This window comes from Mobula hypostoma, chromosome X1 (genome assembly GCF_963921235.1).
Source record: "Mobula hypostoma chromosome X1, sMobHyp1.1, whole genome shotgun sequence".
NCBI lineage: Eukaryota > Metazoa > Chordata > Chondrichthyes > Myliobatiformes > Myliobatidae > Mobula > Mobula hypostoma.
In genome coordinates, this window is record NC_086128.1 from 42172764 (window position 1) to 42197818 (window position 25055).

General features: G+C 40.3%; 2 protein-coding genes across 7 annotated transcripts in view; one reads left to right on the plus strand and one right to left on the minus strand.

Annotated features, from left to right (window-relative positions):
* nags (N-acetylglutamate synthase) overlaps positions 1–11536 on the plus strand; it is a 47800-nt gene extending 36264 nt beyond the window's left edge. For 3 of the 6 annotated variants that reach the window (XR_010016559.1, XR_010016561.1, XR_010016557.1), the window contains 2 exons: positions 7–88; positions 1465–1897. The gene's annotated coding sequence lies outside the window, so the exon portion shown is untranslated. Of the gene's footprint in view, positions 1–6; positions 89–1464; positions 1898–8394 lie in introns of those variants that run through there. The other 3 variants (XR_010016560.1, XR_010016562.1, XR_010016558.1) reach the window with 2 other exon arrangements.
* A 5797-nt stretch (positions 11537–17333) lies between these two features.
* Positions 17334–25055, minus strand: tmem101 (transmembrane protein 101). Its single transcript, XM_063037241.1, has 4 exons — positions 24888–25055; positions 19974–20154; positions 18229–18375; positions 17334–17649 (listed from the first exon to the last, which is right to left on the minus strand). The coding sequence occupies exons 1-4, from the start codon at positions 25016–25018 to the stop codon at positions 17341–17343; spliced, it is 768 nt and encodes a 255-aa protein (XP_062893311.1). The 5' UTR covers positions 25019–25055; the 3' UTR covers positions 17334–17340.

Genomic DNA, 25055 nt, shown 5'->3' on the forward strand with positions numbered 1-25055 from the left:
CTTCAGTCTTTAATTGCAGAACAAAAGACACAGGCAGAACCCGGGTTACGTAAGGGTTCCTGAGAACTGTCCATAAGCCGGTTTCTCCGTAAGTCAGAAACATCTGTTTTCTCTTGTCCGAAATACACTTGCTATAATTCTTTCATTCCACTGAATATTCCCTCTAACACCACCCATAATAAAACTAATGAAATATATACTATATCCAATCATTATTATCATCTGGAAGAATGCTTCAAAAATGTGTGGGAAAATACAATTAAGTAAGTAGGCATTAGATGAAACATCAAGAATTTTTTAACTAAATGGTTATGTCCCAGAATGTTATTGCATTGTAAAAGAGAAGATACTGCCATCTGTACCAGCTTTCTGAAATTGTTACATCTCAATCCTATGACCTTGCCCTTCACAATTAGAAAAAAATCCAGCCCTTTTTTTAAAAAATTGTGAATTCTTCCAGTATTAATACATGTGGAAAATGATTTCTCTAACTTTCCATTCTTTCAATGAAGATTTTAAATGCATATCCCCTGGATTTACACGATATTGAACAGATCTCATTTTAGCTGCTTCATAGTGATTTTTTTTTAAAACCTTGGTCTTTAGTTATTTTAAGGGAATTGCTCAGTTTTAGGTGAAGTAGAGGCTAGCACATAAAATGGAGCACAAAAGCCTCTAAAAGGAATTGCCATTATTTCTTTTCCAGGACCCACAGATTGTAATCCTAATCTGTAAATTGGAAGTGCATTTTACTAAAAACTAAGAAAGTGGAGAAAAGAAATACTAATAATACTTTGTGCTTACACTCACTTACTGTCTCAAAAATCATTTCCACCCTAGAGGTGGCAATGCTAACCGTGTGTGTCAGTATACACAAGTGGAAAGATAGTGGGAAGGTGAAAGGTCACAAAGTATCCAATAGTGATTGGGAGTTATTTTCACTATTTTGATGCCACAGTTGTGACTGAGTGGACTGCACTATTGCCTTAGTGAATCTGTAATTCTGTTATACTCTGTGGAAAAGGACAGCTCCAAGTATCAATCACCACATAAAAATGAAGATTCCCTTGAAAAAAAAATGACCAAATTGCTAGAAATGTATAGTTCAGCACCAAAAGAATTGGGATTTTTTTTCACAAAACAGATGCAGCCAGCAGAGTACTTCTGTAATCATCATTTAGTGTCAGAATCATATCTAATTTGTGCACAGGAACTTCCCATAAAATATGGAACAATATGACAAATGGATCTTAATAACAAGTCAATTTTTCTCTACTCACTGCCTGAGCTGCTGGGCATTTCTGACATTCTTCTTTTGGTTACACGTCTGAGCAATAGCTCTGATCGTAATTAAACAACCTTAATGTGTTCCTTGGTCTGTTTTCTTTCTAATTGCCCTCATTAATAAGTGAGCCAAATGGAATCTCAACAACACAAAAATAACTTGTTTTCTCACTTTCCAAGTTCTGAAGAAGGATCACAGCACCATGGTCAAACAAAATGGAAATAGGCCATTCAGCCTACCAGACCATCAAGCAAAAGAGGTGATGCTGGAGTTTAATATATGAAGAATGATCTCCGGAGTGACAGATGGCCTTTTAAATAAGGATGCCAGCATCTTGGATTATCAATTAGGTAGATTACCAATTTCATTGAAATTTGAGATTGCCATTTACACTAATCCTGAAAGTGGGATTCCCTGAAACATTAATTCATTCTCTCTCCCATTAACTTTCTGTCTTTCCACAAATCCTCCCTTGACCTGAATTTTTCCAAGTTTTTCTTTGTAAAACATGATGCAAGCCTTGGCTTTTGTACTTTTAAGACTGTGCTCATCTCTATTTGTGCACTTTTTGCATTTTGCTCTAATAAAATTTACTCCAATCTATACTTTTAATAGCTTTGCTTCATTGATTTATTATTCATTATGTGGAAGAGATCGAGAATCCTGGATGGTCTGTTGCCTCCCTGGTGCCAAGGTCCGCGATATCTCGGATCGAGTTCTCGGTATTCTCAAGAGGGAGGGTGAGCAGCCAGATGCCGTGGTCCATGTAGGCACCAATGACGTGGATAGGAAGAGTGAGGAGGTCCTGAAAGGTGAGTTTAGGGAGTTAGGTGCCAAGTTAAAGGACAGGACCTCCAGGATAGCAATCTCAGGATTGCTACCAGTGCCATGTGCAGGCGGGTTTAGAAATACTAAGATAGCACAGATCAACACGTGGCTGAAAACATGGTGCAGGAGGGAGGGCTTCAGATTTATAGATAATTGGGCAGTTTTCCAGGGAAGGTGAGACCTGTTCCGGTGGGACGGTTTACATCTGAACTGGAGGGGGACAAATATTTTTGCAAGTAGGTTTGCTAGAGAGGCTCCGGTGGATTTAAACTGGATACAAGGGGGGAGGGGAACCAGAGTGTAGGAACAGATGTAGGGGAGAAGGAAGAAAAAGAAGATAGTAAAGTTGTTTGCACTGTTAGCGATAATCAGAGAGTAAGAGGTGGAAAATTTCTTAAATGCATTAATTTTAATGCTAGGAGCATTATAAGAAAGGTGGATGAGCTTAGAGCATGGATTGATACCTGGAAGTATGATGTGGTGGCTATTAGTGAAACGTGGTTACTGGAGGGGTGTGATTGGCAACTAAATATTCCTGGATTTAATTGCTTCAGGTGTGATAGAATCGGAGGGACAAGAGGGGGAGGTGTTGCATTGCTTGTCAGAGAAAACATTACAGCGGTGCTCTGGCAGGATAGATTAGAGGGCTCGTCTAGGGAGGCTATTTGGGTGGAATTGAGGAATAGGAAAGGTGTAGTAACACTTAATGGGGGTGTATTATAGACCACCAAATGGGGAGCAAGAATTGGAGGAGCAAAATAGTAAGGAGATAGCAGATATTTGTAGTAAGCACAAGGTTGTGATTGTGGGAGATTTTAATTTTCCACACATAGACTGGGAAGCCCATACTGTAAAAGGGCTGGATGGTTTGGAGTTAGTAAAATGTGAGCAGGATAGTTTTTTGCAGCAATACATAGAGGTACCAACTAGAGAAGAGGCAGTGTTAGATCTCCTGTTAGGGAATGAGATAGGTCAGGTGACAGAGGTTTGTGTTGGGGAGCACTTCGGGTCCAGTGATCACAATACCATTAGTTTCAATATAATTATGGAGAAGGATAGGTCTGGACCCAGGGTTGAGATTTTTGATTGGAGAAAGGCTCACTTTAAGGAGATGCAAAAGGATTTAGAAGGAGTGGATTGGGACAATTTGTTTCATGAGAAGAATGTAATAGAGAAATGGAGGTCATTTAAAGGTGAAATTTTGAGGGTACAGAATCTTTATGTTCCTGTTAGAAACATAGAAAATAGGTGCAGGAGTAGGCCATTCGGCCCTTCGAGCCTGCACCGCCATTTATTATGATCATGGCTGATCATCCAACTCAGAACCCCGCCCCAGCCTTCCCTCCATACCCCCTGACCCCCGTAGCCACAAGGGCCATATCTAACTCCCTCTTAAATATAGCCAATGAACTGGCCTCAACAGTTTCCTGTGGCAGAGAATTCCACAGATTCACCACTCTCTGTGTGAAGAAGTTTTTCCTAATCTTGGTCCTAAAAGGCTTCCCCTCTATCCTCAAACTGTGGCCCCTCGTTCTGGACTTCCCCAACATCGGGAACAATCTTCCTGCATCCAGCCTGTCCAATCCCTTTAGGATCTTATACGTTTCAATCAGATCCCCCCTCAATCTTCTAAATTCCAACGAGTACAAGTCCAGTTCATCCAGTCTTTCTTCATATGAAAGTCCTGCCATCCCAGGAATCAATCTGGTGAACCTTCTTTGTACTCCCTCTATGGCAAAGATGTCTTTCCTCAGATTAGGGGACCAAAACTGCACACAATACTCCAGGTGTGGTCTCACCAAGGCCTTGTACAACTGCAGTAGTACCTCCCTGCTCCTGTACTCGAATCCTCTCGCTATAAATGCCAGCATACCATTCGCCTTTTTCACCGCCTGCTGTACCTGCATGCCCACTTTCAATGACTGGTGTATAATGACACCCGGGTCTCGTTGCACCTCCCCTTTTCCTAATCGGCCACCGTTCAGATAATAATCTGTTTTCCTATTTTTGCCACCAAAGTGGATAACTTCACATTTATCCACATTAAATTGCATCTGCCATGAATTTGCCCACTCACCCAACCTATCCAAGTCACCCTGCATCCTCTTAGCATCCTCCTCACTGCTAACACTGCCACCCAGCTTCTTGTCATCCGCAAACTTGGAGATGCTGCATTTAATTCCCTCATCCAAGTCATTAATTAATATTGTAAACAACTGGGGTCCCAGCACTGAGCCTTGCGGTACCCCACTAGTCACCGCCTGCCATTCTGAAAAGGTCCCGTTTATTCCCACTCTTTGCTTCCTGTCTGCTAACCAATTCTCCACCCACACCAATACCTTACCCCCAATACCGTGTGCTTTAAGTTTGCACACTAATCTCCTGTGTGGGACCTTGTCAAAAGCCTTTTGAAAATCCAAATATACCACATCCACTGGTTCTTCCCTATCCACTCTACTAGTTACATCCTCAAAAAATTCTATGAGATTCGTCAGACATGATTTTCCTTTCACAAAGCCATGCTGACTTTGTCCGATCATTTCACCGCTTTCCAAATGTGCTGTTATCACATCCTTGGTAACTGACTCCAGCAGTTTCCCCACCACCAACGTTAGGCTAACCGGTCTATAATTCCCCGGTTTCTCTCTCCCTCCATTTTTAAAAAGTGGGGTTACATTAGCCACCCTCCAATCCTCAGGAACTAGTCCAGAATCTAACGAGTTTTGAAAAATTATCACTAATGCATCCACTATTTCTTGGGCTACTTCCTTAAGCACTCTAGGATGCAGACCATCTGGCCCTGGGGATTTATCTGCCTTCAATCCCTTCAATTTACCTAACACCACCACTTAGGTTGAAAGGAAAGGTTAAAAGTTTGAGAGAGCCATGGTTTTCAAGGGATATTGGAAACTTGGTTTGAAAAAGAGATATCTACAATAAATATAAGCAGCATGGAGTAAATGAGGTGCTCGAGGAATACAAAAAATGTAAAAAGAATCTTAAAGAAATTAGAAAAGCTAAAAGATATGAGGTTGCTTTGGCAAGTAGACCATAAGACAAAGGAACAGAAGTTGGCCGTTCGGCCCATCGAGTCTGCTCCGCTATTTTATCATGAGCTGATCTATTCTCCCATTTAGTCCCACTCCCCCGCCTTCTCACCATAACCTTTGATGCCCTGGCTACTCAGATACCTATCAATCTCGGCCTTAAATACACCCAATGACTTGGCCTCCACTGCTGCCCGTGGCAACAACTTCCATAGATTCACCACCCTCTGGCTAAAAAAAATTCTTCGCATTTCTGTTCTGAATGGGCACTCTCAATCCTTAAGTCATGCTTAAGTTAAGTAAGGTGAAAATAAATCCCAAGGGTTTCTACAATTATATTAATAGCAAAAGGATAGTGAGGGATAAAATTGGTCCCTTAGAGAATCAGAGTGGACAGCTATGTGTGGAGCCAAAAGAGATGGGGGAGATTCTGAACAATTTCCTTTCTTCGGTATTCACGAAGGAGAAGGATATTGAATTGTGTAAGATAAGGGAAACGGATAGGGAAGTTATGGAAACTATGCTGATTAAAGAAGTAGTAGTACTGGCACTTTTAAGGAATATAAAAGTGGATAAGTCTCTAGGTCCAGACAGGATATTCCCTAGGACCTTGAGTGAAGTTAGTGCGGAAATAACAGGGGCTCTGACAGAAATATTTCAAATGTCATTCAAAATGGGAATGGTGCCAGAGGATTGGCGTATTGCTTATGTTGTTCCATTGTTTAAAAAGGGTTCTAAGGGTAAACCTAGCAATTATCGGCCTGTGAGTTTGACATCAGTGGTGGGTAAATTGATGGAAAGTATTCTTAGAGATGGTATGTATAATGATCTGGATAGACAGGGTCTGATTAGGAACAGTCAACATGGATTTGTGTGTGGAAGATCATGTTTGACAAATCTTAGTGAATTTTTTGAAGAGGTTACTAGGAAAGTTGACGAGGGTAAAGCTGTGGATGTTGTCTATATGGACTTCAGTAAGGCCTTTGACAAGGTCCCACATGGAAGGTTGGTTTGGAAGGTTCAATCGTTAGGTATTAATATTGAAGTAGTAAAATGGATTCAGCAGTGGCTGGATAGGAGACGCCAGAGAGTGGTGCTGGATACCGGTTTGTCAGATTGGAGGCCGGTGACTAGTGGTGTGCCTCAGGGATCTGTACTGGGTCCAATGTTGTTTGTCATATACATTAATGATCTGGATGATGGGGTGGTAAATTGGATGAGTACGTATGCGGATGATGCTCAGATAGGTGGAGTTGTGGATAATGAAGTAGGTTTTCAAAGCTTGCGGAGAGATTTAGGCCAGTTAGAAGAGTGGGCTGAAAGATGGCAAATGGAGTTTAATGCTGAAAAATGTGAGCTGCTACATTTTGGTAGGACTAATCAAAATAGGACATACATGGTAAATGGTAGGGCATTGAAGAATGCAGTAGAACAGAGGGATCTAGGAATAATGGTGCATAGTTCTCCGTGAAGGTGGAATCTCATGTGGATAGGGTGGTGAAGAAAGCTTTTGGTATGCTGGCCTTCATAAATCAAAGCATTGAGTATAGGAGTTGGGATGTAATGTTGAAATTGTACAAGGCATTGGTGAGGCCAAATTTGGAGTATTGTGTACAGTTTTGGTCACCGAATTATAGGAAAGATGTCAACAAAATAGAGAGAGCACAGAGAAGATTTACTAGAATGTTACCTGGGTTTCATCACCTAAGTTACAGAGAAAGGTTGAACAAGTTGGGTCTTTATTCTTTGGAGCGTAGAAGGTTGAGGGGGGACTTGATAGAGGTATTTAAAATTATGAGGGGGATAGATAGAGTTGACGTGGATAGGCTTTTTCCATTGGGGGGGGGGAGATTCAAACAAGAGGACATGAGTTGAGAGTTAAAGGGCAAAAGTTTAGGGGTAACATGAGGGGGAACTTCTTTACTCAGAGAGTGGTAGCTGTGTGGAACGAGCTTCCAGCGGAAGTGGTTGAGGCAGGTTCGATGTTGTCATTTAAAGTTAAATTGGACAGCTATATGGACAGGAAAGGAATGGAGGGTTATGGGCTGAGTGCAGGTCAGTGGGACTCGGTGAGAGTAAGATTTCAGCCCGGACTAGAAGGGCCGAGACGGCCTGTTTCCGTGCTGTAATTGTTATATGATTATATTAATATGGAAAAGCATAGGAAGGTTAAGTTATTGGAGCAGCATCCAATGTTTCTGGACCATTGATCCAGAGATATGTTTGGAATCCACCCTGGCAGCTGGAACATGAAAATTCAAGCTAAGTAAAACCTGGAATTTTAAAAAAGCTGTCTCAGTAACTCAAGACTGTTGCAAGAATGCATATAGTTTATGGAAAGAAATCAGCTACTCTTCGCTGGTCTAGCCTATATGCAGCTCCAGTAGCAGTTGATTCTTAACTTTGACATGTAAAATTACTCATTCCTCCCTCAACAGTCATAGAATAGAAATCATTTATTTGAAAATCAAACTAACTAGATATGTTGGAAATCTGGAAGTGCTCAGCTGGAGGGAGAAACATAGTCAATGTTTCCTCAAAACTGGAGAAATGAAAAAGTTAATTGTAGAAAGAGGAAACGGTGACGAGAACAAAGGAAATGCTGCTGATAATGTGGAGAGCAAGACCACCTAGATGTCACACCACTTGCAGGACTGTCTAGTTAAGAAATGAATAAAGATAGTCAAAAAAATATTAAAGACAGGAAACTGCTGAAACTGTAAGAGGCAGGGTGCAGCAGTTGCTGGAAATCTGAAATAAAAATATTGGAAAGTACAGCATTAAGGTAAATGACATATTAAAACCAGCTAATTCATACACAATCAGAAATAGTGACGTTTGGCATTGCTGAATTTAATATTGCGGTTCCAAGGCTTCAAGATGTCTAAAAGGAAGATGAGGTGCTGTTCTCTAATTTACATTCGGAGCCATTCGTTGTAGGAGGCCAGAGTATCAAAGTCTGAGAGAGAAATAGAGATTTAGAGTGATAGGTGACTAGAAGCTCAGGGTTGCCTTTGCAGATGGAATGGCAGTGAGCTGCAAAGCTAGCACCAAACCTGCAATTCCCTTTGCAGAAAGCCTCAATACTGTTCTTGCCAGCTACCTATGATTTTAGTTCTCCAACTCACTCCCAGTCTGACCTCTCATCTGTTTTCTCTATGGATATTATTTGTAACTACTTCTATTCTTCATAATTTCCAAATATGAAAGCATAATTTTTCTTTTATTCATAAGGAAATATGGACTATTACTGGCAATGCTGGCATTTCATAAACACAAGAAAATTTGCAGATGCCAGAAATCCAAAGCAACATACACAAAATGGTGAAGGAACTCAGCAGGCAGTATCTGTGGAAATGAATAAACGGTCGATGTTCCAGGCCAAGACCCTTCTTCAGGATATTTATTGCTTATCCTCAATTTTCCTTGAGAAAGTGGCAATGAGCAACCTCGATGATCTACTCATCCAAATGGAAAAGATTCTCCCCTCCAGTATGGAGTTCCAAAATCCTAATCAAGCAAGAACGAAGCAATAACACATCATTCTTACTGGGAATGTTGTGCAAATTGAAACTTGATGGTGATAATGTTTACAAATACCTGCTGTCCTTGTGCTTTTAGAAGGTAGAGACTGTACATTTGAGATGGATTGTCAAAGGAAACACAGACATAATTCCTGATCTTATAGCAGAGGGAAAAAAATCAACAAAGCAGGTGAATTTGTTTAGGCTAAACAAATATGTTCGGTGTGCAATTTGGAAGGCAAGCTGCAGCCACTGGTGTCTGCATCTGCTGCCTTTACCCTTCTTGGTGGCAGAATTCATGGGCTAGAGAGGCATTGTTAGGCATTTTGTAGATTGTATACACTCAGCTTCAGTGAAGAGAAGTCAGGTGAGTTGCTCTGACATGGATGTCAATGAGCTTCCCAACATTGATCATTTTTCATTATTTGTTGCTAAAGTATATTTATTCATGAAAACTTCAAGGAAAATTGATAAAAATTTTATGAAAAATGTTTTTCCCCCAAGGATTAAAGAATGACACAAAACATGTTTTGAAACTTTATTAGATTTAATTTTGAAGTTTACTTTTACATTCAATTTGCATTTTAAACTAGAGAGAAACATTTGTTATAATTCTAACCTTTAAATAATTAAGGGTTTAAATATGAACTATGGAAGCTACCCAATGAAAAAGACGATTTGAACCTTTTAATAAAATTTACATATTGGCTGAAAAAAAGAAACTGGAAAAGCACATTCATTGCTAAGTGGCTGCTAAGAAACAGTATACCATCCATTCAATTAATTTTAAAATCTGAATCATTTCTGAAAATATTTTCCCATTTCTCATACTGACCACATTTTTTAAATTGTTTGGAAAATACTTTAAATGTGAGCAAACATTTCAATGCATTTTTTAAAAAATTATTCGTACAGTCATACCACATGGAAACAGCCTTCCAGCCTGTTGTGTCTGTGCCGATCAGCAAGCACTCATGTAGACTTAAGTATTTTCCCTCCTGGATCACCATCAATTGTAGCAATCCCAATTCCTGCCAACTCCTCCTCAATTCTCCTGGTTTGGCGGCGGGGGGGGGGGGGGGTGCGAATCCAGCACAGGGAGAGCATGGTAATGTCAGGATCATGCATGGTCTTGGGCATCATGAGAGAATGGTCTAACTGCTGTACCACTATGCTATTCATATAATCTTCAATGGTCAGTGTGGGTAACTTGCTTGAACTAAGTAAATTGGGAATAATTTGCAAATTTTATTGACCTCATTAGATGACAAACCTCAGTCTCAGTGTAAGGGTCTTCAAATTCTGCTGCTTTACATTAGAATCTACACATATTGCTTTCATGACTAATACTTATGATCCTGTCCTCGTACAAATGACTAAAATCACTGTTCATGGCATCTTGTATATCACAGCACAACTAAATTATATTTAGCTTTTCAATCCTTTGCCTTTGAAGGATAAGTTACCAAGGGAAATGAAGACTGATTTTATATTAAGGTGCAGACTTTGCAGAGTGTGCATGAACTCTTTTTCCACATATTGCAATACATTTTGCAAGCATCTTCATGACCTAAAATTCTCCCAGTGCTAAAAATCTCCCGTATTTACAGGGTCACAAAAGTCAATACATTTGGAGAAAGATCTTGATAAGTAATTGGGGTTAGAGAAAGAACAGTAGATGGGAAAATAATTCCTGCCATTTAATTACAAAACAGCTTGACGTTAGCGTCACTGCACAACAAGGTTATGTAAACAATTTATGCAAGTGCACACAGAAAATAATTCATGGTTACTAGTTCAAGTTTCAATTAGTAAGTAGATTAATAAAGGTTTGTTTATCCAAAGAGAATCCTATAGGTAGTATGTGTGAGCTAGAGAGGGACAGAAAATATTGAACAGGAATGTTAACTAGACTGCGGGGCTTGAGTGACAAGGGAAGATTGGATAGGCTGGGACTATTTTCCCTGTAGCAGAGACCAAGGAATGACCCTATAGGAGAGTATAAATTTGTAAGGGACATGCATAGGTTTTTTTCTAGGGTAGAGGAGTCGAAAACTTGAAGCACAGGTTTCAGATGAAAATTGAAATATTTAAAGGGGATCTGAGGGGCGAGTTTTTCCCACACAGAGAACGGTGAGTATATGGAACGAGCTGCTGGGGGAAGCGACAGAGGCAGGAAAATTGCCATGTTTAAAAGACATTTGGAATGATAACATGGGTGAGAAAGGGATGACAAGTTGGACCAAATGGTCCGTTTTATTATATAACTATGATTGCAGCCATTTAATCAATGATTTCTAATGAGATGAGCCTATGTTTTCAGAATCATAATATTTGGCATAAAATACAAAGAATTTTCACATCTGGTAATGATGATTTTTGATTGATTTTTTCTTGGAATTTGACCAACATGGTAAGACTCGAACACTTCATTACAATACAAATTTGCTTTTGAAGTTTTAAACTAGTTCTGTTACAATTTCCCCTCATTCAAGTGACTGACAAAAGTGAAAAATTGAAAAATTAGATTTCACATCTATTTTCCAGAATTACTGCACATTTCATATAAAAAGAATCCTCAGGGAATATTCACCAAACAAATATTGTATTTTGGTTAAAGCTGCAGTAAATGCCAAGTACTTTCTCCCATCAGAAAGCTACATAAATAATGAGGGATGATGTAATGATGAAATTTGGCTCAAGAAGCTACAAAATCATTATCTTTCACAAGGAAAAATAAAATTTGCACTTTGGTATGGTATAAGTAAAGAAGATTTCATACCAAATTGGATTTCAATAGATTTTCCTTGAAATGATTAAATTAGCAACATCCACCTTGTGAATGTAGCAGGCCAGGCAGCATCTCTAGGAAGAGGTACAGTCGACGTTTCAGGCCCAGACCCTTCGTCAGGACTAACTGAAGGAAGAGATAGTAAGAGATTTGAAAGTGGGAGGGGGAGGAGGGAGATCCAAAGTGATAGGAGAAGACAGGAGGGGGAGGGATGGAGCCCATCCTCAGGGCTTCCCCCACCTCCCCCTTTTCTTTTTCCCTAGGTCCTCTCATATCCCTTTTGCCAATCAACTGTCCAGCTCTTGGCTCCATCCCACCCCTCCTGTCTTCTCCTATCATTTGGAATATCCCCCTCCCCCTCTCAAATCTCTTACTAGCTCTTCCTTCAGTTAGTCCTGATGAAGGGTCTCGGCCCGAAACATCGACTGTACCTCTTCCTAGAGATGCTGCCTGGCCTGCTGCCTTCACCAGCAACTTTTATGTGTGTTGCTTGAAATTCCAGCTTCTGCAGATTTCCTCGTGTTTGCGTTTTTAAACATCCACCTTGAACAAGTTTAGGAAAAAGTACTTAAATCCAAATAATTCATGTACAATGTCAAATCAGCCAAGAAACTGTAAAAGTAAATGTTTGAATTACAACTATGTTAGTGCTATTATTGCCATTGCATTTTAAACTTTATACTTGGATCAAATTCTACTAACTGCATAAAGCAAGCTGGTCTGGGAGGGGGAAAAAGAAAAAGAGGCAATGGAGTAGGCTTTAGCAGTGATGCTGGGAGGTAAGGAAGTGGGCGTGGATAAGGATATGTGTATCTATGTGTGCTGGCAAAATGCATGTGTGTGCACATCCAATGGTTATAGGCACTTACGCATTGTCACGTGTTAAGTCTATGCAGCAGAGTCTGCTCATCAATCATTTTGGACCAAGATATCATGCTGACAAGATCTTTAGGCAATTGGCATGTTACATTATTCCCAATTTTAAAGAAGTCACACAGAGGCATCACCCACTCCTCACTTAAGAGAAAGCAAGACGTCCTTCCCAGTGAATGCAAGCTATGAATAAAGTAACTCAATTTTAATAAATAAGTTAAAATAACAAGCTTTTTAATGAATACAAACTAATTACAGCTTGGGGCACACTTGGGTTGACTGGTAACCTATTCAGTTTTTTTTAAAATATACATCAGATTGAAAACAGAATATGTGCATAAAAGTTAACCATGGAAATTTACCAAACATTTAGTGATTTAAACAAAAGAGCATTCAAATCATTCTGTAGTTAACTTCATTTGAACAGCTCCTTAGGCTTAATGAAAGCCATTTTGTCATTTATTTTATTTATAGTGAAAATTTTACTCCCAATCTATACACTCACAATTTGAAACAAACACTTAGACAATATTGATCAACCTACAAGAAACAGAAGTGAGTGGATTGGATCCAACTGATGCAAAAATTACCACCACCCACTTAATCTAAACATACTATTCATGGAGAAAACTAACAATGATAATATTGTCAAGGATACATTAACTTTTGTTTTATATTCTTCAGCAATTTCAGCACAGAGCACAGAAACTCTAGACACCTTTCCTTTGCCATTACATTGGTACATATGGGGGATGAGAGAGGACCCGAACTGTGGTCTGTGGTCAAAAGGGGACACTGGCTCATATACTGTCCGGGTGGAAAACAGCCCTAACTCAAAGACAGTATAGGTGGTGCCATGATAAGGTGCTTCTGGCTCTTGCTGACACACTAGAGCAAGAGAGATGCAAGAAGAGGACGGCTGGCACAGATTTGAGGAAGGCCATCACCTTCAGAGAAACCGGGGAATTATAGGCCGGTTAGCCTAACGTCGGTGGTGGGGAAACTGCTGGAGTCAGTTATCAAGGATGTGATAACAGCACATTTGGAAAGCGGTGAAATGATCGGACAAAGTCAGCATGGATTTGTGAAAGGAAAATCATGTCTGACGAATCTCATAGAATTTTTTGAGGATGTAACTAGTAGAGTGGATAGGGGAGAACCAGTGGATGTGGTATATTTGGATTTTCAAAAGGCTTTTGACAAGGTCCCACACAGGAGATTAGTGTGCAAACTTAAAGCACACGGTATTGGGGGTAAGGTATTGGTGTGGGTGGAGAATTGGTTAGTAGACAGGAAGCAAAGAGTGGGAATAAACGGGACCTTTTCAGAATGGCAGGCGGTGACTAGTGGGGTACCGCAAGGCTCAGTGCTGGGACCCCAGTTGTTTACAATATATATTAATGACTTGGATGAGGGAATTAAATGCAGCATCTCCAAGTTTGTGGATGACACGAAGCTGGGTGGCAGTGTTAGCAGTGAGGAGGATGCTAAGAGGATGCAGGGTGACTTGGATAGGTTGGGTGAGTGGGCAAACTCATGGCAGATGCAATTTAATGTGGATAAATGTGAAGTTATCCACTTTGGTGGCAAAAATAGGAAAACAGATTATTATCTGAATGGTGGCCGATTAGGAAAAGGGGAGGTGCAACGAGACCTGGGTGTCATTATACACCAGTCATTGAAAGTGGGCATGCAGGTACAGCAGGCGATGAAAAAGGCGAACGGTATGCTGACATTTATAGCGAGAGGATTCGAGTACAGGAGCAGGGAGGTACTACTGCAGTTGTACAAGGCCTTGGTGAGACCACACCTGGAGTATTGTGTGCAGTTTTGGTCCCCTAATCTGAGGAAAGACATCTTTGCCATAGAGGGAGTACAAAGAAGGTTCACCAGATTGATTCCTGGGATGGCAGGTCTTTCATATGAAGAAAGACTGGATGAACTGGGCTTGTACTCGTTGGAATTTAGAAGATTGAGGGGGGATCTGATTGAAACGTATAAGATCCTAAAGGGATTGGACAGGCTAGATGCGGGAAGATTGTTCCCGATGTTGGGGAGGTCTAGAACGAGGGGTCACAGTTTGAGGATAGAGGGGAATCCTTTTAGGACCGAGGTTAGGAAAAACTTCTTCACACAGAGAGTGGTGAATCTGTGGAATTCTCTGCCACAGGAAACTGTTGAGGCCAGTTCATTGGCTATATTTAAGAGGGAGTTAGATATGGCCCTTGTGGCTACGGGGGTCAGGGGGTATGGAGGGAAGGCTGGGGCGGGGTTCTGAGTTGGATGATCAGCCATGATCATAATAAATGGCGGTGCAGGCTCGAAGGGCCGAATGGCCTACTCCTGCACCTATTTTCTATGTTCTATGTTTCTATGTTTCATCAAAGAGGGAGCTAGGCCTTTTGTAACCAAACAATCAAAGTTCAATCTGCTGCTAATGGCCAGGTCCTGGGAGATGAGGGTCGATGTGGGAAGGAGGCTGCAGTTCCCAGATGTGGTCCACACAACCGTACGCCCAGACATTGTATTGTGGTCAACTGAAGAGGGGAAAATAATTCTGGTTGAGCTGACTGTGCCGTGGGAGGAGGGATGGGAAGAGGCCCACCAGAGAAAGGCCTTGAAGTACCAGCCCTTACTGCAGGAGTGTAAAGACAAGGGATGGCAGGCATGGTTGTTCCCTGTGGAGGTCAGCTGCAGAGGTTTCCCAGCCACATCAGCATGGTGGTTGTTGTCAGCTCTGGGTCTGGACGAAAGGAGCAAAAAACAAGCAGCTCATAGGATGGGGAAAGAGACAGAACGAACCTCTTGTTGGATTTGGAGAAGGCGAGAGGAAGGAAGCTGGAAGCCAGGAGCAGATGGGCAGTGATTTGGCCACCACTGCTGGCCCACTAACTGGAGAGCGTCGTGGTTAAGGGTCGAAACACTCGGTGAAGGTTGGGAACCACCTGATGATATCTGCTCCTGGCTGAAGGCTACGGTTACTTTATAAGGTATCTGGAAAGTGCACCGTAACAGGTGTATGTAACAAAAGGCTTCAATCTGACCAAAATATAATTAGATTTACAGTTATTTTCAAGAACATGAGTTACAAGGCTGCTACAGTTTTACCTTGTACAATATTGATCCCATTTTTTCAAGTAAATTATCCAGGTGCTACAGTTCACAAGCACTTCAATTGACAAGCCAAATCACTTCAATATATAGCATGTTCTATGGCGAAATCATGTTTTTTTATGCTCATTCAAGTTCTTTTTATTCCTGCATAAGTATTCACAAATACAACATAAAAATTTAGAAATTCCAAATATTTAAATACGGTAGGCATTGGTCTCTTTTTGTTTTAATTAAATGTCTACTTGCTTAAAATTGAAATGCATTTCTGGATATTTGCTTACAGAAATGGAAGTCCTTTGCACTTAAGTGAAATCACAATGAAAAAATTAGAATAATGTAACTTAACTATTTTAAAGAGACCTTGATAAATAATCCATAATTTCATCACAATCTATGGCTTCAATCAGAAAGGATGCACTTACTGAATTTTTTATAAAATGATGGGAAACAAGAGATCCTCCATTTCTTCACAAAAACAATACATTTTTGACATCCTGATTCTACTTTTTAAATTCTGTTTTCCAAATCAGCACAATTGTTTGAGGGACTGTAATGCTTTAGTAAAATTTTGTTCAGTCGTCGGATTAGATGAAAAGATTGGGAAAGAAAAAGAAAACTCACAGTAAATCTGAAACTATTAATTAGTCAACGTACTCTAAGGCATTCCTAAAAGCTCTATCTCTGTTTCACTCTTTGAAAACAGAGAGCTACATTAATGCAGCCTGAAAAGCAACCTCTAGATTATAAAAAGAAAATTTTTAAACTATGACTTGACATACATCCAAATGCAACCACTCATTGTACCTCAAGCTACTAAAAGAGAGATTCACCACCAATAACCACAGCCCGCCAAAAAAAATTAACTCTAAGCAGAGATGCAGAATTGAGACCAAAAAAAAACAAAAAACATCTGTTGAAAAGTTAGATAAATCGCTTACTTTGTGAAAAATATCAACATAACCAACATGTTTAAAACAACCATTTCACTCAAATGGATTGATGCTATGGCTTCATACCAACACGTACACTGCTGTGATCAACAGTACTCACTTGGACCACAGTGCTAATTCATCATGTATTCTGGCTTAGTTACCTTCCAGTTTACCTACCCTTCTTGCTACAGAGGTAGATGAGAAATTCTAGGAGTAATCCTTCAGAAACCGATAGTTAAAACTAGAGACTGCTGATGGATGAATTCACTATTGTGCTAACAAGTACAACTGGATAGAAGTTTTGTCAGTGGCATCAGAGTCCAAACTAAAACATTATTCAAAAACATGTCCCACATGTGGATTGTAACTGATCCACTACCTCACAAGAATTAAGGAGTTCTTCAGGTTATCAGTTAGATCAACCAATACACTAGCTGCATAGGTGTTGTTCATCTGTTTGCTCAGATAAATTGAAAAAATTGCAGCTTTAAGGGAGAAATATACTCATCATAATAATAGAAATGTGTTGTATTATACTACTAGGAATCAAAAGTTATATAAATCACAAGACAATGTTGTACAAATTATAGAGCTTACTTATTATTCATGACAGTGCATGGAATTTAGTGTGAGGATTATCAATGAACACAGTGAGTCAATTTTCCAGATACACACACGTAGTGTGAAAGCACTCAAAACGGTCCTAAAAAGTGAGACTGCCAGGAGCAAAATTTCAGGATGTTGCCCTCAGTTAGTATGTAAGTTCACTAGAATCTAAGCTATTGCTCACACAGCTGTTTATCTTTAGAATTGTGTAAGAATATCAACTATACTGAAAATATATTCAAGAACCTGTACAATTTTGTTTTAAATGTCAAATAAATAGCAGTACAAGGCAGTGGTTTCATTAGTGCCATGCAATGAGAAACTCCACCTTTAAAAATCATTAGCAATCTGTGGCCAAAATGATGGCAGCACCAAAAATGCCCACATTCTGCCCAAGCAATTTCATTTGATTCCAAAATTCAACCCGACGAGAATGGTGCCAATAGCCCACATTTCCATCAATAAACAGAACTACAATAGGCATAAGAATAGAAAGCATCTGGGCTGCAGTCCGAACACAGTATCCAGAGAGGAAAGACAAAGCCAGCACAGCATAAAGTACAAACAACAACTGCAGTGTAATTTCACCTCCTATGATGTGATTCAGATAGGCCAGGCGATCCTCCTTACTGTGCTGAAGGGAGTAAGCCTAAAGATCAAATACGATAGAATTAGAATACCAGCACTTAACCTGCCATCTATTATAACTACTGCATGTTCCAAAGAACATTTCATTTCTGCAATCTCTGCTACTTCAAACCAAAATCTAACTGAAATGCAATTCTACATTGCTGAAAGGCTTTTGGGGAGGAGGCAATTAAGAGACTGAAGTGAATTAAGTTAGTATCACAAACACAAGAAAATCTGCTGATGCTGGAAATCCTAAGCAGCACACCTAAAATACCGGAGGAACCTAGCAGGCCCGGGGGCATCTATGGAAAAGAGTAAACAGTCAGCATTTTGCCAAGACCTTTCTTCAGGACTCAAAGGTCTCCTGAAGAAAGGCCTTGGCCCAAAACGTCAACTGTTTACTCATTTCCCCCATAGATACTGCCTGGCCTGCTGAGTTCCTCCAGCATTTTGTGTGTATTGCTTTGAATTAAGTTAAGTTAGGACAGGTCCGAATATTTATTTTACTCCAAAAAAAGGAAAAAAAAAGTATTCACAAAATGCATAGAAAAACATTATCAAAAATATACCTTTAGTGAAAAAAATATTAATTACTCACCACACAAATAAGGTGGATGCCAAGAAACACTTGCCCGGTGGACTGTAGTGACCTTGTACGAGGTTTCTGCCGATATACCTCACCAGCTCCACTTGCCAAAATCAGAAATCCTCCAATTACAGCTATAGTCCTGGAATACATTCTTACCTGTGGAATTCAAAATACTTATTTACATACTTCATCTATATGGTTTTTTTATAACTGCATCAGTCAAATCAAATTTATGATGTATGCTATCGTATTTTATATCTGAACACTGATCGCCATCCAGTAATAAAATGTCACCATATTTAAAAAGGAATTCAAGCACTGCCCAGAAAATACAAACTGGATTTTGATACACCCAGCACATCTGGCAACGGCTCACAGATACAAAACAGTACAAAAGAGTCCAACTGAATTCTGTTCATCCATCGTAAGTTTTATTTTTCGGAGGATTAATGGTGCTAAACAAAGACATTTATTTTCTGCAGCACAACCAAGCAGATAAATGATGCCAAAAAGACAACCTAAAAATATTGTTTGAATAGACTAAGGATACAAACCCAGAAACCTTTCAGTTTTGAAGAATTATTCGGGCATTTTCAAATCACAATTTAATGTTAACTGCTTCAGCAGTATCTGGTCAAACAAAATCAGTGAACATCAGTGGCAAGCAAGAATAAAAGCCTCATTGAATGTACCTAATTGTACCCTTCCATGCTGACTAATTTCAGCTGATCATAGAAATTGATACCCAAAAGTTTAAAGTAAATTTATTATTAAAGTGCATATAGGTCACCAAATAGAACCCTGCAATTCGTCTTCTTGCAGGCATTCACAGTAAATACAAAGAAACATAATAGAATCAATGAAAAACTGCACATAAAAACATTCAAACAATTGTCTGCAGAAGAAAAATAGTGCAAATACAAACAAAAATAATAATAAACAAATAAATGATAAATATTGAGAACATAAGTTGTTGAGTCTTTGAAAGTAAGTCCATTGGTTATGGAATTAGTTCAACTGTTGGGATGAGTGAAGTTATCCACTCTGGTTCAGCAGCCTGATGGTTGTTCCTGAACCTAGTGGTGTGGGACCCAAGGGTCCTGTACCTCCTTCCCGATGGCAGCAGCAAGAAGAGAGCATGACCTGGATGACGGGTGCCATTTCCCTGGGGCCACACTTATCTACCAGCCCTTTATAATCTCAGATTCATATGAGATGTGATGTTCACATATGAAGAGAAGGAAATAAATATATATTAGAACATAGAAAAAACAAAAATGACATAAATGTAAGCTATTCCTCAAATTCATGCTGATTCTTGTCTGCCTGTGCCTGCAAATTAAATAACATGAACACAGGCCACAACTTGACTAAAACTGATTTGTTTTGCAAAAGTGATGTCTATAATGGTGCTAATAAATCACAACCAGACTCAAACTTGTGCAGCATTATTAATTACCCTGTTATTATTATATATCAGCAATTCTAGCACCAAGAAACATTGCCATCCAAGCATGTCAACTGAGGATGATGTCAATCTCAGGATTGATTCAGTTTTACTTAATCTGAATAGTCATAAGTAGCTCCCTTCCAGTTTTCCTCCTTTGAGTAGAGTTACACTGAAATGACAGCAGGAAATTTCAGGTCAACAACAGATTACAAATGGCATGAAAATCATATAAAATGGAATTACTTCATGGCATCTCCGGTTGAATTAGACTTTGAGATTTTCTGGTGCAATCTGGTTTCCTTACCTTAAGCCAGTCCCCATAGTGCACTTGTTCTCCAACGTATGATGCATATGTGCTGATAGCCAATTGAAGGGCAGCTCCCAAAGCAAACCATCGCCTCTTCACACCAAAGGACATGAAACTGGCACAGATAACTGCAGCACCCATATCAAAATAGAGGTATGGCACAGGAATATCTGGCTTCCTAAGAGAAGTCATAGAGGAATCATGAACAGTAGTTAAACTGCAATTACAAAACATTCTTGACAGCCTTCAAAAGAAACCAATTAGTTTAACATAATGATATTTACAGACTAAATTTCACAAGATATGAAGTCTATAATTTCCTTACGACATGGAAGAAAACCATTTCAAGACACTGCATCTGAACTGGTTCACGGAATAATCCCATTTCCCATTAATTTTCCCTGCAACTTCTCCCACATTCCCATCAACTCTCTCCAACCATCTCCTTTCCACAACACAAGGAGAAAATTTACAGTGGCTTATTAAATTACCAATCCATGCATCTTTGGGATGTCAAGTAAGCCAGGGAAAATCCACAGGAAGAACATGCAAGTCTCACATAGACAGTAGAGGTCAGGATTGAAACAAAATCACTGGAGCTACGAAGCAGCAGTTTATAAATAGAACCACTGTGTGGCCCCAGTCACTAATAGGAATACTGACTACTAGCTTAAAACTACATCTCTCTCGTGCCATGGGCAGCATGGGAGTTGGCTTTGTTCAAAGCTGTCTGATTGCTCACATTAAATGAAATTGTCATTCTGTTCCAGAATTCACGCCCTCAGCTGTGACAGTCTGGGATTGGAAATATTTAAAATTTATTGCAAATTCTCTTTAATAGAGAGTCTACCTCAGCCTACATTCTAGAATTTTTGACAAATTGGTGCCTACCAGATTACCGCAGTTAGCAAACCAATGCAAGTACTGGTTTAGTTGCCGATTTGGCTCTTCTCAGCCAATTAACTCTTCTCAGACAAAGCTAGTAATGGGCATCAGCATCTTTGGGTGAGCTAAATGTTGAAAATGAAGTTCCTCATCAGTCCAGTGGGGAAAAGACAGGTAATTATAAGCCAGTTAGCCTGACTTCAGTGATTGGCAAGATGTTAGTCCACTATGAAGAATGAGGTTTTGGGGTAGTTGGAGGCCCGACAGATCTGTTTAAATTATTTGAGGAAACAGCAGACAGAATAGACAGAGAGTTAGTGGATGTTGTTTACTTGTATTTTCAGCTGCACATGAGACTGCTAACCAAGATAAGAGCTGATGGTATTACAGGAACAATACTAGCATGGGCAGAAGACTGACTGACTGGCAGAAGGTAAAGAGTGGCAATAAAGGGTACCTTTCCTGGTTGGCCGTCAGTGACCGATGGTGTTCCACAGGGGTCAGTGTTGGGTCTGCTACTTTTTACGTTATGTGTTAAAGATCTGGATGATGAAATCGATGGCTTAGTGGCCAAGTTTGCAGATGATACAAAGGTAGGTGGAGGGGTAACGTGTGTTGAGGAAGAAAGGAGTCTGCAGAAGGAATTGGACAGATTAAGAGGAATAGGCAAAGAAATGGAATACAGTGTAGCTAAGTGTATGGAATGGAGGCATAGACTATTTTCTAAACAAGGAGCGAATTCAGAAATTGGAGGTGCAAAGGGACTTGAGAGTTCTAAAGTAGAATACCCTGAAGGTTAATTTGTAGGTTGAGTCTGTAGTAAGGAAGTGCAAATGCAATGTTAGCAGTTATTTGAAATGCTGCTAGGCTGGAAGACGATGAATAGTGAGGATCAGAGGAACCATTTTATTGCTCTGGCCAGCCAAGAGCAGAGGTGCAGGCAATAAATGAGAAGCAGTCGAGGCTCTAGCATCTATCATAGTTGACATGATGACATCTCAGACTCATGGAAAATCTCTTCATCAAAGCAGACATAACACAGACAGAGGAGCTAAATGAATGGGGTGAATCCTTATGGAAAGCAGGGTGAAGTACAAGTCAAGATAGCTGTACTGGCCTGTGGGTTCATAATCAATACTGGTCACTAATCTATCCCCCAAGATGCAGACTGAAAAATCCAGCAGGGGAAACAGAGTCAGAAATGGGTCATGTTAAATAGGCATCAGAGAAAACTGGCTGCAAAATGACTGAAATTTAAGCAACACACACAAAATGCTGGTGGAACACAGCAGAAATTTAAGTTCTGTCTGAGCGTAGGAAGCAGCAATAAACTCATCCATGTATAGGAACAACAACAACTGAGGAAAATAAGTATTAAACCTTCTGTTCAAGTTTTAAACTGCACCAAGTCTTAGCAGTCTGAAAGTTTACAGGGCCATGTAAATATATTCAACCCCCAACCCTTTGTTCACATAGATGTGTATTTTAACCAGGGATTTTGATCAATTTAACTGAGAACTTTTATTTGTGAATCACGTGCTCTTTTTTCACAGTACAGCCCCTTACAGATCCAGGATCTCTCTGTATTTAGCAAAACTCATCTTCTCATAAATCGTGACCAGATTTCCATCCCCATAACAGAAGCTACCTCCACCATACTTTACAATGGGGATAACGTTACCTGGCTGATGTGCAATATTAGATTTACGCCATACATAGTGCTGAGGCCAAAAAGTTCCACTTTAGTCTCATTTGACCAAGTTTAGAAGGGCGACCTGACCTAGACAATGCGGCTGTGGCTTTATATTTTTTTCCACTTTTTCAAGATAGACTGCACTGAGCTCAAGGTATGTTCAGTACCTTTGAGATGGTCCTGTACCCTTCCCCAGATTTGTGCTTCTCTATTATCATTTCCCTGACATACATTGAATGCTCACCTGGAGAAGAGGGATCCTTATATTAGAATGCTGTTCTTGGACTATAGCTCAGCATTCAACACCATAATTCCCCACAGGCTCAACAAGAAACTCAGAGATATTGGCCTGCACCCTGCCTTGTGTAACTGGATCCTGGACTAAATGTCAGATCGTCAGCAGGTGGTAAGGATAGGCTCCCTCACCTCTGACCCCCAACACAGGAGCCCCCCAGGGCTGTGTCCTGAGCCCCCTCCTCTACTCCCTAGACACCACAACTGTGTTTTCACACACAGCTCCAATCTGCTGATCAAATTTGCAGATGACAAGACATTGATAGGCCTTATTTCCAACAATGATGAGACAGCCTACAGAGGAGAAGTCAAGGCACAGTGGTGCCAAGAAAACAACCTCTCCCTCAATATTGAAAAGTGAAGGAGTTGATCATTGATTACAGGAAAAACAGAGACAGGCTAGTCCCTATAAACATCAATGGATCTGGGGTTGACAGGGTGAACAGCTTTAAGTTCCTCAGCATAAACATCTCCAAGGATTTCACATGGTCTGCACATACCGGCTGTGTGGTGAAAAAAGTACAACAGCGTCTCTTTCACCTCAGAAGTTCAGCGTGAGTCCCCAAATCCTCAGGACTTTCTACAAAGGCACCATCGAGAGCATCCTGACTCGCTGTGTCATCACCTGGTAAGGGAACTGTACTAACCTCAAACGCAGGACACTGCAGAGAGTGGTGCGGACAGCCCAACATATCTGTGGATGTGAACTTTCCTCTATTCAGGACATTTACAGCAGCAGGTGCGTAAAAAGGGCCCAAAGGGTCATCAGAGACTCCAGCCACCCCAACCACAAACTGTTTCAGCTGCTACCATCTGGCAAATGGTACCACAGCATTAAAACCAGAACCAACATGCTCTGGGGCAGCTTCTTTCATCAGACCAGCAGATTTATCAATACGCATTGATTTGATTGCATCTCTGGCTGCACATACATGTATATAAAACAATTATGTATACAGTTTTAGTCTTTAAGCAATATCCTCCCATATTTCCCCTCTTTATTGCTTGTACATTGTGACAGAGATGCAACTTCAAGGTTTTTTACTCCCTTGGATGTAAGAAATAAAATATTCTATTCTATTGTTTTGACTTTGGTTTGGTCTGATGAAAATCTGCCATACTGTTGGACCTTACAGAGAGAGGGGGTATTTATTCAGATGACCTTCTAATTTTCTACATCAACAAATTCAGTGAGTTGGTATGGTTAATATATTGTACTGCACCTAAAGAAAGTTAACATAGTAATTACAAAGGGGATGAATACTTTTACAGCCTCATAATTTTGGTTTTTAATCTATGAAATTTTTGACAAGTTTTGGAATTTTTCTTTTGATTTGACACAATGCAATGTTTTGTAGATTAGCTCAAAAATTCTACTTCAACATATTTTAAATTTAGAAAATGAGACAGTAAAATGTGAAATTAGTTGTGGGGGGCTGAATACTTTTTCAAGGCACTGTAAAAGAAAATCATTGCAAAATGCAAAACTAAATGGCAAATAAATGACATCATAATGTGAGAATCTGCACTGCTGTCAGCAGGAGGGAGATAGGTATTTCAATGTGATCTCATAATTAAATACATATTAAAAGGGCAATAGAAAGATTATAGTTTGTAGTAACCAGGGAAAGAGAAGAAATTCCTTAATTTGTCATGGAAATGCCTCAATAACAGTTCAAGATTCTGTATTTTGATTCCTCCTCCCACCACCACAAGTCCTCCCACCCTTTTTCCTCACCACTCTCCTTTCATACTCTCCTCCCCACTGCTATCCCCATTTACCTCCACCCTTCCCAACAACCTTCCTCCTTCCCTCCGCCATTTTACACTGCCCCACTCTCCAACCCTCCTCCCTCCAAGCCCCCCATCCTTCTCTACCCCTCAAACCCCAGCATCCTTCACCAACTCCCACTCATCCCTCCCAATCTTACCACTCCACTATTCTCTCCTTACTCCACCTTCCCAGTCGCATCACCTACCCTCTCCCTCCCTCCGCCAAACCCAACTCCTGCACCGCAGCCCCCCGGGGTCACACTCACCTGCGCTGATCAGCTCGTTCTGCAAACAGCATCAACATGCTGAAGCAATTCCAGAAGGGGAACCGTGTAAGGATGATGGCGCCGAGGCGCATGAGGAGTTTAAAAAACCGCCTGCGAGCATCCAGCGCCATGACTTACCGCGCCGCCCGTCCACAACTAAAGTCCGGC

Bases quoted from the DNA above. Each gene is read 5' to 3' on its own strand.
- tmem101 (XM_063037241.1), bottom strand. From the start codon at position 25,018: ATGGCGCTGGATGCTCGCAGGCGGTTTTTTAAACTCCTCATGCGCCTC. The intron at 20,155-24,887 runs GTGAGTGTGACC...GACTTCTCTTAG, and splicing joins GAACGAGCTGATCAGCGCAG to GAAGCCAGATATTCCTGTGC. The intron at 18,376-19,973 runs GTAAGGAAACCA...TGAATTCCACAG, and splicing joins ACTATGGGGACTGGCTTAAG to GTAAGAATGTATTCCAGGAC.